This window comes from Glycine max, chromosome 7 (assembly GCF_000004515.6).
Source record: "Glycine max cultivar Williams 82 chromosome 7, Glycine_max_v4.0, whole genome shotgun sequence".
NCBI lineage: Eukaryota > Viridiplantae > Streptophyta > Magnoliopsida > Fabales > Fabaceae > Glycine > Glycine max.
The window spans coordinates 39,761,215-39,774,440 of NC_038243.2; the positions used below are offsets into that span (position 1 = coordinate 39,761,215).

General features: G+C 33.1%; 1 protein-coding gene and 1 long non-coding RNA gene across 9 annotated transcripts; both read left to right on the top strand.

Moving 5' to 3' along the window:
* The first annotated feature begins 1,221 nt into the window (after positions 1 to 1,221).
* LOC100782664 (glucan endo-1,3-beta-glucosidase 14) lies at positions 1,222 to 3,739 on the top strand. Of its 3 annotated transcripts, none has more exons than XM_006583852.4 (3): positions 1,222 to 1,501; positions 1,692 to 2,746; positions 3,051 to 3,739. In XM_006583852.4, the coding sequence occupies exons 1-3, from the start codon at positions 1,438 to 1,440 to the stop codon at positions 3,129 to 3,131; spliced, it is 1,200 nt and encodes a 399-aa protein (XP_006583915.1). In that variant the 5' UTR covers positions 1,222 to 1,437; the 3' UTR covers positions 3,132 to 3,739. The 3 variants fall into 3 exon arrangements, with proteins under 3 accessions (XP_006583915.1, XP_006583913.1, XP_006583914.1); XM_006583850.3 differs by having other exon boundaries at positions 1,237 to 1,501; positions 3,272 to 3,731; XM_006583851.4 differs by having other exon boundaries at positions 1,237 to 1,501; positions 3,048 to 3,407.
* Positions 3,740 to 5,381: 1,642 nt separating this feature from the next.
* Positions 5,382 to 9,397, top strand: LOC106799385 (uncharacterized). Of its 6 annotated transcripts, XR_005892377.1 has the most exons (8): positions 5,382 to 5,810; positions 5,893 to 5,964; positions 6,194 to 6,328; positions 7,253 to 7,359; positions 7,964 to 8,037; positions 8,660 to 8,765; positions 8,844 to 8,921; positions 9,202 to 9,397. It is a non-coding gene; the product is annotated as an uncharacterized lncRNA (long non-coding RNA). The 6 variants fall into 6 exon arrangements; XR_005892376.1 differs by lacking the exon at positions 8,660 to 8,765 and having other exon boundaries at positions 8,844 to 9,007; XR_005892374.1 differs by lacking the exon at positions 8,660 to 8,765 and having other exon boundaries at positions 5,383 to 5,810; positions 8,844 to 8,978.
* The last annotated feature ends 3,829 nt before the right edge of the window (positions 9,398 to 13,226 follow it).

The window sequence follows — 13,226 nt, forward strand, 5'->3', positions numbered from 1 at the left end:
TGAATATAACTTTGATATGTGAAGGGATTATGTATGTGTACGTAAATTGATAGTTTTACTCTCATTAATGATGAATTAAAGTAAATTGTTGTATTTTTTCTAAAAAAATATATAAAAAACCTTATATGTATAATATTTATTAATTTTGTGAATGATTCTGTCAGAAAACTTAACTGAACTACTTCAGGTAGTATCTCATTTTTTAACTACATTTTTTTTAAGAGAATAATATTTATTTTATATTCATAAAACTCAAAATTGAAACTTAGAGTGATAAATCGATGATGTACAAAGTTAGTCAAAAAAATTTATCTCCGGGACAATGATTTCATTGGACAAGTATGATTCTTAAAGTACATCTATCGGACTTTAGATATCATATTAAATGAGAAAAAAATTATAAACATTTTGTATTGAAACCGTGTGCCTACGGATGAGAGTTTATATAATACTAAATTAATTAGATTAATTTCCTCTAAATAAAATATTATATGCACAATAAATTACATTTATTACAATAAATTCAGAATAGCATATTTATATATTTAAGAAATTTAAATTCAATTCTTTTCGGGTTAACATGATGTTAGGTTATTCACTTTAGCATGGCTACCTGGTAAACACATTTTATTTAGTATGCATATATTTTTAGTGATTTGATTATAATTAGTTGACATGACATAGACACTTATTTACACTGATTGATTCAAGACAAGCATGTTTTAATTTAAGGTTTTGTTAATTAGTGTTATTAGGGTATGAGTTAAAAAAATTTAAAAAAATATTATTATAGAAATCATTAAAAAATGTAAAAAAATCATAAATAATATAATTTTACATATTTCAATAAAAATATATATTTTTAATTCTTTAATCAATGTTTGAAAAGTAATGGTCAGCACTTGCCTTAAATTTAAGGTGATTAATTTCAGGAAGATGCACGGAAGCATGATTAGTAATACGGAATCACAGTTGGTCGACTAAATTTCACCTAACCTCAATGTATTTTTATCCTGCGGCGATGGCTAGCCAGCCTCTAGTATTTTACCAAGTTGTGGAATTCCTCTTTGCTTTTACTCGAAGAAAGTGACTAGGTTTTGAAGGGCATTTACGAGAATTAGCATCTTTGGAATTGGCGTGGGTTGGAAAGAGACAACCCTGTCCAAAACAATGCTAACCCCAAAACAATATAAATATAAGGATAAACGTTGCCAAATAAAAAGCCCTTACCACTAAGGAACCATACATAAATCCTCTCTCATTTGTTTCCTTGTGTTCTGCCTCCAAATTTTTCAAACAAGGAAATAGAGGAATTCTCTTGCTGAAGATAGCTCTATAAGACTATAATAATCTATATATTATCCATATCATAATCTGAGTCATTTTGAAACTCTTCAATCTCATTGTGCCACCCTCAGACACAACTCACAACTCACAATGGCAACATTTATCCGAAGAATGGCAATCAGCTATATTCTTCTGACATTGTTTTTCTCTGCAGGTGCCTTGCTTGTTTTGTTTTGTTTCTTTTCTTTTCTTTCTTCTGTTCACTATGCATGCTTTTTTTGTTGCATTTTTGTTTTACTAATAAATTGATACCATTGATATGGAAGGAAAAAAGTAGAATAAGTTTGGTTCCCTTGAAACTTTTTTCAAGTACTAACGAATTTCACTGATTTTTGCAACCACAGATATTGGATTTTTTGGACGTGTTGCATCATTTGGAATCAACTATGGCCAAGTAGCTAACAATTTGCCGCCGCCAGACAAAGTCCTTGAACTCTTGACCAACTTAAAGGTGACAAGAACAAGAATTTATGACACCAATCCTCAGATTTTGACTGCTTTTGCTAACTCAAACATTGAGGTAATTGTGACGGTTGAAAACAACATGCTAGGCCAGTTAAACGATCCCCAACAAGCCCTTCAATGGGTGAGTGGCCATATCAAACCATACCTCCCAGACACAAAGATCACAGGGATTCAAGTAGGGAATGAATTATTCACCAATGGTGACACCACTCTCATTCAGTATCTTGTGCCAGCAGTGGTGAACATTCACAATGCTCTAGTTCAGCTAGGCCTAGACTCCAACATCCACGTTTCGACGCCGAGTTCCTTAGAGGTGCTTCAGGAATCTTACCCTCCTTCAGCTGGTAGTTTCAAGAGTGAGATCTCAGGGATCATGTCCCAATTTTTGAACTTCTTGGCCACCACTAAGGCACCCTTTTGGATCAATGCCTATCCTTACTTTGCATACAAGGATGACCCTAATAGGATTCCATTGGACTACGTTTTATTCAATCCTAATGAAGGAATGGTTGACTCCAACACCAACCTACACTATGATAATATGCTCTATGCTCAGGTGGATGCAGTCTCATTTGCCATTGCTAAATTGGGTTTTAGTGGGATTGAGGTTAGGGTCTCTGAGACTGGTTGGCCATCCAAAGGAGACCCTAATGAGGTTGGTGCCACAGTGCAGAATGCTCAAACTTACAACAGGAATTTGCTGAGAAGGCAAATGGCAAATGAAGGGACACCTCTGAGTCCTAGAATGAGGTTGGAAGCATACTTTTTTGCATTGTTCAATGAGGACATGAAGACTGGAGCAACCTCGGAAAGGAACTATGGTTTCTTTCAACCTGATGCAACTATGGCTTACAATGTAGGATTGGCTGCTTTTGCAGACTCATCCACTTCATCCACTTCAATTTCTCTTACCTCCTCTGCCACTAAAACAAAGGTAAAAATAAAATCAGTCTTTTATTTAGCTTATAGCAAAACTTGTATGGTAGAAAGGAAGAAAAAAAATGTAATTTAGGCAATTGGGAGAAGTGTAACAATTCAGAAGGGGTTTTGTATTTGTATGTAATTTACAGACAGTCAAATTCAGAATTATGGATTTTAGCAAAATACTTTCAAGTATACTACTATCTTGGTATTTTTAAGTAGGTAGTTAGTAGTTGGTGCATTCTCATCAGTGTCAATCTAATTATCTTCTTTTATCCTTTTTTTCTTCTTTTTAAATCAACTTTACTTTGAAGCAGGCAGCATCAAATGGATTTCAAAGCTTGTTCTTCTGGATGTTTGTGTATTTGCTGACTTCAGCCCTTTGTGGCTTTGTTTGACAAGAATATTATTATATTCTTGTGGAGTGATTCATGTGTATATATATATCAAAATAACGAAAAGTTGGGATTTTAAATCCTTCAAGTTGCAAAATGGAGTATCTCTAGTATGATCTATATTAAAGGTACCTATTTTGCAGAAATCAGGACCAACACACTTTCTGAATGATGGGGGCAACAACAAAATCTGCAATACGGCGAAGAGGCAAGGCAATTCAATTGGAAAATCAACTTTCTCAGAGTGGCTACACTTTCATTCACTTACCCTACCATTAGTCACATTCCAGCATCAAGCATGTGGCGGTGACGTTAGATTGAGCTTATTTTAGGAAGATAAGGTCCAAAAGCCACCTCATTCTTTTATTAGCTGAATTGTCAAATAGAAAATATGTTTGTATATTGCTGATTTTGTAGAATTGATTTCATTCATCAGAAGAAGAGAAAAATATATGTTTCTGATTGAGGAAAAGGTTTTAAGGCTAGGCTTGTCTGCCTTATGCCTCACCTTATTGGATGCTAAGAAAAGCCCTTATTATGGGACGTGGAATCCACAACTGTTCTCTTTGTGTATAAATAAATATAAAAGTAAATTCTGGTATTACCATTCTTTGATCTCTCCTTTGTCCCTTTTATCAGCTTGTGAATTTTTTTTTCGTAAGTTAAAGTCACTTAGTCACTTGCAAAGTATGACTAACGTCAGTTCAAGAAAATTTTATCCACAATAAGAATCAAACACAAATTTTTTTACTAAATAAATCATTTTTTTATGAGTGTAAATGTAATGGGATTTTATAGCACTGCGGCAACCATTTGAACTTTATCAACTTGTGTATTTTATCATAGTACAAAGTTCAATAAAAATATGATATTAATGAAAATCTAATTAAAGAGCTCAAAGTTAAGGCTTTGTTTGCTTCTTTTATTATCCTCAAGCGGACAATAGGACGGTTCTGCTTTATTCCCTGGCCAAATAACCGTCAGCATAGGGTCATTGCCGACCCCTTTTACAAAGGTTCCTTTATAAAAAAAAATTCTATTTTATTTCTATTTTGAAGGGGACAATCAAATTTCAACCTTATCAGAACATGATGGGGATTGGTCTAGCTCTTTGACATCAATGAAGGTGGTTGTGGTTATACACATGTGCTCCTCAAATTCTCAAGCTGACCCACCCTAAAAGAAAAGAAAAAAAAACAATTCTTTTTCTTTAGGGGGCATAACAAAATACAAGGGCAATTTGCAAACAAATCCCACTAGTGTTTTTGCATCGTCATCATCTTGAGGAACTGAACATTCTGATTTAAAATTGCTTCCTGCAGACAACTGTTACATGACAACATTTGAGCCTTTTCAAAATTTTGATTACAAGTCTAACGTGACACATTCCCAAGTTGGGGGTGGTCCCATCCCATAATAATTTCAGCAAGTGCTTGACTAAGATAGAATTGGATCCTTGTAGTTGTATCCTATTATGCCATTGCATACTCATTCATGTCATTTACTAAGTTCAATTATAATGTTGTGTCCTAAGTAAAATTGTCAATTTTCTATGTCCATGGCATGTTTCTCTATTGTTTGTGTTGCCTCTTTTGAATCAGAGCATTAAGTCAAAATCTATCGCTCTGCACGAACTTCAACATGGCCCTGCTGAATTTTAGGGGGCAATGGCGAAAAAATTTGCCATGAGAATTAAAAGCTTGCGTATAGAAGTACCTTTAAAACTAGTATTATGATTCAACTGCTGCATAAGTTGTAGGCATTTTTCGTTCTTTTTCTTATCTTGGAATGCAAACATGCATGTTTTCAACATTTCAATTCTACGTTTCCCTTAGGTGGCTCAGTAGGGGGACTCCACGTGTCAATTTTGCCGCAACTTGGCATTATCATCTGAAACCTTAGAGCAACACCAAAAGCCTCGAATGCAGTTTGGACAAGAGCACCCCATATACTGCATGTTTCATTTGTAATTGAAATTGTTACGATACATATTTCAATACAGATCCAACGGATTAAAATAAAAACAAAGTCTTAATCCTCTTGAAGAATATTTTTGTCTCAAAAGTAATTTTTCATCTTATTTCCAAACATATTCGTAGCCGCTTATTATTCCTACGCAGAGTTCCATACCTATTAGCTACTCCACTTCTTTTATTCCTACTTCATAATCACTTTTATAATATGTTATTGTTCACATTCCCTAGAACCATCACTACTACAAAAGTCATTTATTACGACGCACCAACAAGAATGGTCAGCAGAAATCGTCCTAGAATCTTAAGATTGTAAGTTCAAGGACGGTTATTTAAAAATCCGTCTTTGAATTGTTATGTTTTTCTCTCTCTCTTATCTTATTTTCTTAGGTACTACACTGAACCCTTCATTTTCCTCTCTCTCGTTGTTGCCTTTTGTATCTCCCTTTCTGTTTGTTGCTTTCTCTCTCTGGTAGAGGACAACATGGGTGGATGTGGACGCCCTCGACGGCGTCGAAGAGGAGGAGGGCAGTGGAGACCCTTTAGTGGTGCCTTCTCGATGGCGAAGGGTGGGAACGGCGTCGTAGGCGGTGCGAAGGGTGGGAACGGTGTCTCGTCCGATGGCGATCGGCTTCACCTTCGACGTCTCGGAGTAACTGAACTGGAACTCGAATGGCGCTGTGGAAGAGGAAGAAGCGTCGCAGCCATGGTAGGACTTTTTTGTAAGACTTTTTTATTTAAGTTAAAATACTTCTAATCCCTAGATGTTAATACTATGCTTCTTAATAAAGTTTTTCTTATAAGATAGGTCCATACCAATAGGAGAACAACATGTTTGAGATCTGCACTTTGTTTCAGTTCAGGTACCTCCCTCATTTTACATCTTCATTGGACTCTAAAATTTTTTAACTTCATCTTTGTTATATGATATCCCATCTCACACTTTCACACATCCTCTTTTCTCTGAAATTCGCTCTCTTATTCTCTTGAGTTACCTCTTCAATTTCTTATCTTTTTTTCATGTGAAGCAAAGTTCCTGGACAGTGTTTTGATGACATAATAATAGTGATGTATAGTCTTGTTTTTGGTTAGCTCAAGGCCCTTTTGCATGGACATTCATACTCTGCACATGGTAAGGGTTGCGTTGCTACTGTTAAATCAATCCAATGATTTAAAGATCCTTGTTCCAACCCTAACATCAGTTCTGAAGGAAGATTACTCAAGGAGGTATGATTACTCTGATTTTGTTCCTATGAACTTTTTATATTAGCTTCTTACTCCACATAATAAATAAAAACCAAGAACAACATATATTTAGTTTATATTTTCTTGTAATCTTTTTCAAGGTTATATGACTATGGATGACAATACACCAACCATTTTTTTTAATGTATTTCTTGTCTTGTAATGAAACAAGGATTTGTTATTCACTTGTTATTACCATCTATCATGCATTTTTGAATTTGTGCGTTCATGTTTTTGCTAATTATAAATTGGACAAATGTTTAGTGTTTCCTTTCTAGCCTCTTCACTTTACTTTTGCTTGCCATTATTAGATGAATATATAGCTTCTATATTCGACTTAAAATAAAATTGAAGGAATTCATAAAGACATTCTTGTTGCTTTGGATAAATTTTTCTATTGATTGTTACAACAAAGATAAAAAGTGGTACATTTTCATGCTGATTATGATTGAAACATTTCTGCCACCATGTAGTCTATTATGGACTATGGACCTTCGCATAGGAATGATAGGAGTGACTCATGGATCTAGAAATGGGAGATTTCTTGCAACCTATAGTAAAAATGAGAAACAGACTCATCCTTGACAGAGCCTTTCCCAAACTAACACAAGTTTTCTGAAATTAATTTCTTGTTGATAATATTCCTATCAGACCTATTAACCTCTCAGACCCCTTAAGTGGTCCTCATTAGTATCTTTCATGAAACAAACGATACTTACATGTTCTAGTTTCCATAGACATTTGACATGGTTTGTTCCAGTAATTATGGGACTTGGCAAAGTTGGCATAGGAAGCTTTTCATATGGAATTCGATATGGTTGCCCACTGCCTTAATAAATTATGTTATTGTTCGCTATAGAGTAGTGTTCATTTGATCAAACTTCTATTGTGCATTTGTGGTTATAGGATGATACAATGGTTCACCGGATTTCATCACACCCTGCAATTCTAAGAGTAATTACTTTGGGAACTTTACGTGCCTTGGAATTAAAAGCAGAAGGCAACAATGCCAGGTATAAATTTATCAACTTTATCCTTTCCCCTTTTCAATAGTTTTGTGCATTTCATGTTCCAGAATTCCTGTTAGAAATCTTAATGAGCATTATGTATAATTGTGTCAAACAAGAGTTAGTATGTTTTGAAATAAGTGACGATTGCAAGTGTTTGCTTTGCTACTATTGTAGTTTTGGTAGTTATGATATAAATTCCCCTAAAAACTATTACAAGAGCTAAAAGGAACCTCTCGAGAAAAGATGGTTTTGATTTTAGCAACATATAGATTGACACAATATCTCTTGGCGGTACAAAGATATGCCAGACTAAACGAGGACCGTGAACTACAATCCATTGTGTAATCATTGGTCATGCATCCTTCTGTTACCTTTAGTTTTTTTGTTTTCAAATTCTTGTTTTGTTACAAAAACTTTTTAACCTTTTGATGGGTAAAATGTACAAGTAAACCATTAATTTTGAGCACTTCTTAATCCTCCTTCACGAGGTTTTCTTCTAAATAAAGTTATACATGGTATGGATTGGTGTATGCAAGACCACTTCTTGAGAAGCTTAGGGAAGTGTATACGTGAGGCCACTCGGTAATGTCGTTTATCTATTGTGTAGGCCCTACACATCTCCAGAAGTTTGCAATCAATTACTCGTCAAACTTCATAGGTGGCTTGAAGAATTTGACATATGTAAGAACTGAAAATCCCCTAGTGGATAAGTCTAATATTCTTGCTATGTATTTTAGGTAAGTTTATAAATATAAAATGTATCTTATTTCAATTCCCTCCCCCTTCCTATTTTTAAGATGTTATTAATAAAATGGTTAGAATATTTTATCATTTTCTTTTAATATTCTTGGAAAAAAGCAATAGTTTTGTAATTAATAAAATTATATTAACTGAAAACAAAACCAGAATAAATTAAACATAGCCTAAGCTTATTCTTTTTTATGTATATATTATTATTTCACTACTCTTTTTTGTTTTTGACTCAATATTATTAGGTGAATAAGGTTTAGAAAATATAAATGTCGTGTTTGTTTTTCCGGTGATTTACTTTCATTTACGGGTACCCAGACAGAATTAATGCAGAAGTGATATACAACTAGGATTATTAGGAATTTGAATGGCTTTTTAGTATAAAACTTTTTCTTTTTTACCTCTATTTCCCTATTATGTTCACAACAAATTTGTCTTGCAAAAAATTAAAATTGGAGACTTCAGTCTCATGCTCAGAAGCTGATAAAGCACCACTACCACGACCTATTCCTCCACCAGAAGAGATTAAATTAACTAATATTTTCATTGGTAGACAATGTAGTAGGGGGAGAAAGTGAAGGATATATAATGTAAGGAAGAGAATTTGCTTGGTCAGGTATTATTGTTCTGATTCCAACTGGCCTGCTTTCCATTATCGGGTAGTATGAAGTTTCATGTATTGTTATTATTTAATATTTTATCCTCATTGGTATAAATATATATCATAACCATTGCAGTGAATACTACATGAAGGTGAAATAGTTGTTGGGAAATGGATACTACATGAAGGGCTATGGAAATGGATATACATGAAGGTGAAATAATTGTTGGGAAATTTAACCCACATAGTAGCAACAACTGTGGAGCTATATGTATGCATTTACATGCAGTTTTTCAGCAAGTAATGTATCATTGATGTTGGTTAACATGTTGTGATTGTTTATTTAGTATTTAATGTAGCTTGTACATTTAATCCTTAGTAACCAATTGGTGAATATTTCTTTTTTCTTATCTCAAAGTTTGTAAGTGGTTGGGTATCCTTTATACCCATTGCTTATTAATAATATTTCTTTCTTTTTCTTTTTTTTGCTCCAGGTTAGGTAGGAGAGGCTTTCAGCTCTTTGTCTGATGCAGAAGTTTGCTGACTTGGATTTATTAGGTAGTAAATTAAAGATAAAATCTACATTTGTTGTAGATCATATGAAAGGATTTGTCTGCATTGAAGCCGAAAAATAGTATGATATAAATGATGTAACCTCTGTACTGTTTATATTAATGATGTTTCAAATTTGAACCTCTTGTTATTTTGTTCATTGTCTGATGTAGGAGTAGTTGTTTTTTTTTACAATTATTGATTTAGAAAAAGAAAATTGTTATTTCTATATATATTAGCTAGTTTTCATTTATTTAGTTGTTTTTAATTTGTGTTTTAGCTTGAAATGAAATGCTTCTTTTGTGCCATAAGCCTGATTAATTGATTGTGTTAATCTTATTAGTGGTTCCACTTTTTTGTTGTTAACATATGTTTATGCCTGATTAATTGATTGTGTTAATCTTATTAGTGGTTCCACTTTTTTGTTGTTAGCCTATGTTTATGCGTGATTTGGTGCATTAATTAACCTTTAATTAGGCTTTGAGGTCCTTGCTGATGTTATGAATAAAAGTAAGATAGCTCAATTTTTTAATGATAATATTTTTATTATTTTAAATTTTTATTTAAAGAAATACATTCTAAGACGGTTCTTAGAAAAACCGTCTTAGAAGGGTACCCTTCTAAGACGATTTTTAAGAAAACCATCTTAGAATCCTCAAATGTTTTATTTTTTTTTGTTTTTTAAAAAAAATATTCTAAGACAATTCTCTATAAAACCACCTTAGAAAGTAGACTTTTTAAGACAATTTTTTACATAACCATCTTAGAATACTCACTAATTTTTAAATTAATTTTTTTGAAAAAAATGATTCTATGATGATTGTTTTAAAAACCGTCTTAGAAATTATACTTTCTTTCTAAGACGATTTTTAGTTAACAATCGTCTTAGAAGGATACCTTTTTCTAAGATGTTGGCTTCAAAGACGGTTCAAAATAGTCTTTGAATGTATGTTACGACCGTCGTAAAAGACCTTTTTTTCAGTAGTGCATAATAATACATCAAAATACTACTATAAGAAAATCACATAGCGGTTGATTGTCTCCTTTTTTTGGTTGGCGATGAAGCAGTCAATGGTCAGCAAGGAAAACACATGTAAATGAAAAATCTCAATCACTCACAAAATGTTCAATAATGCTTAAAACAATAGTGAAAAATAGCTGAGGAGCACTCCAACCATGGATGTTAGGAAAACACAATCTCAATTGTTTCCCCTATATTAGAAATGTTCACTTGCTCTAGTCAATCCTAGTGCAACTGTACCTCTCGAAATGGCAATGCAAATACAAAAGAACATTATAATAACTAATCAAAAAACTTTTGTAACAAATTACAATCCCATAATTGCCTCCTGAAGATTTAAAGATAAATGAAGCTTGAAGGGAATGCCAAAACTTTAACACTGACCTCCATGATCTTTATAATTCAATCTGAATTACAGTAAAAAAAAAAAAGAGAAAACAATTACCTTACATATTACTTACACGTAGGATCACTTGATACATATATATTCATATTTTGGAGAAATAAGGTTATTTTAGTGGTGAAAACCTAACAATTAACAACTAAGGCCACGTTTAAGGTCATTTTCTATTTTCAGTTTTGAAATTATTAAAAACTAAATCTAGTTTTCGTTTTGAGTTTTTAGTTTCAATTTATTTTGGTTTTTAATTTTTAAAAAGTTGCTGTAAATTAAAAATAGATAAAATAGATCATGCAATATAAAAAAGATATTGACACAAAATAAGAATATATATTAAACATGCTAAAAAGTAATATAAAAAATATTTAAAAAAAACTCTACAACAAAAAAATATGTTAAAACTATATATAAAAAACAAATAGTGACACAAACATAACACTAATAATAATATTATGGGATATATAACACATGTTTCTCTAATTTGTATAACACATGTTTCTCTAATTTGTATTTAGGTTCTATTAAGAAAAAATTGCACATGAGTAAAACAGAAAAGTGAATAGGATTTATATATTCCAAAATGTTAAATTGTTATTTAATCAAATATTAAATAAGTTAAGGTAATACCTCTAAAATTAATGAGCATCTCAGGGTGCCAAGATTACCAAATCACAAATGGAATGTAGACTTACAAATAAAGATGTTTAAATTGAATGAAGAACCCTCGATTTTAGAGTAACTACAATAAATGAACCGCTACAAGATGTTTATTAAAATCATTTAGCATAATTTACACATAATTGTCACAAAGCTACTCTTTCTAAGCTAAGCTTCTATGTAGAATGAAAAGGAAATTAACATTATCAAACACATAAAATGGCAAAGAACAAAAGATGAAACATATAAAATGGCAATCAGATTATATAAAACAGCCTATAGAGCATTTGGAGTTGAATTATTGGATTTATACTCCATTAGTTAAGTCTTGTATGTTTCCTTATCTCTCATCACTTTCTCTTGATAAACCTGCATCAAATTCACAGAAAAAAAAAATACATGAGAAAATCTTGGAGATAAATAACCCTATAATATAACTCCAAACAAAAGGTAGCCCCATATCCATGTTCTATTTTTGGCAACCTAATGTAAGACATCACATCATCACGATCATATGGCATCATCAAAACATCAAATGCAAAGTCTTTGCTTCTACAATCTCAAAGTCTTTGCTTCTACAATCTCCCCCTTTTTGATGATGACAATTTAATTCCTGAAATCAAGATACAAGCAATGTATATGCATGATATATTGCGTTCACTCATTTCATACTCCCCCTATGTTTTGGAATTTATGATTACTTGATTTCTAAGCTTCTATACCACCCCATTTCTCTCCCTCTTTGGCAACATCAAAAAGCCAAAGTGTGTGGCAATCAACATAAGATAATATAATAGAGTGGACATAATCAATCATAAGTCTCAACCAAACATAAGCCAAGCATAAATGAGTCATAACCAAACATAATCCAAGCATAAAAGACTAAAGTCCAAATATCGAAGAATAATTAAAGTTCAGAAAATGATAACGTAGAGAGCATAGCCAAATACACGGCTTATAAGAAAAAATAATAATAATCTAAACACTAAGAGGGTGGTGGTGGTGGTGGAAGATCGAAGCTCTGACGAATATAACCCACATCCTCTTCAAGCTGCGTGAGACGGATATCCATTCCTGCAAAGCGACCATCCAAAGAATCAAATTGTTCACCTACATAAGTGCGAAGACCCCATAACTCTGAAAGAACTTCAGTCATAAGGGCTGAATCATCTCGCTGAGGAGGAGGAGAAGGAGTACGCCCATCTTGTGGAGGGACTACATCTTTCTTCAGCCATTAACCATTGTGATCCTTACGGTAACCAAATGAAGTGACAGCACCAACACCTATAGCAAAGGAACACTTGACTTGAACAAAAGGTTCATCATCAAGAGGAATTTGAAAATGACGAAGAAAGAGGGTGACCAATTGAGGATATGGAAGAGGTGCATTGGCCCGTAATGCCTTATGCATTTGGTACCGAACCAAGTAAGCCCAGTCGATCTGACGACCAGTAAGGAAAGCCCACATCAAAATCAAGTCCTCCTCAGAGGCTTGAGCCAAATTTGAAGACCGTGGAAGCAAAATTCTAACAATAATATAGTGCATGATGCGATTATCAAAGGTTAATGATCCGGCCAACAATCTACCGGTCATTTCAGCCTGGTCATTACAAACCATACGACGAGCATCATGACTAGAATAATCGAATTTCCAGTCATCAATAATGGTGCCCTCAAAAGGTGCACCTTGACTGGGTAATTTTGTCAATGAAAAGAACAAAGATTGATCAATGATCATAGAAATACCATGCACCTCAGAAGAAATAATACCATCCTGAATTTTTAAATTGCTGTAAAAGACTTTAACAAGTTCAGGATAGTATGACAATTTTAAAGACATGAAATCAATCAATCCAGAGTTTTGAAACACTTAATAACAGTCAAATGTC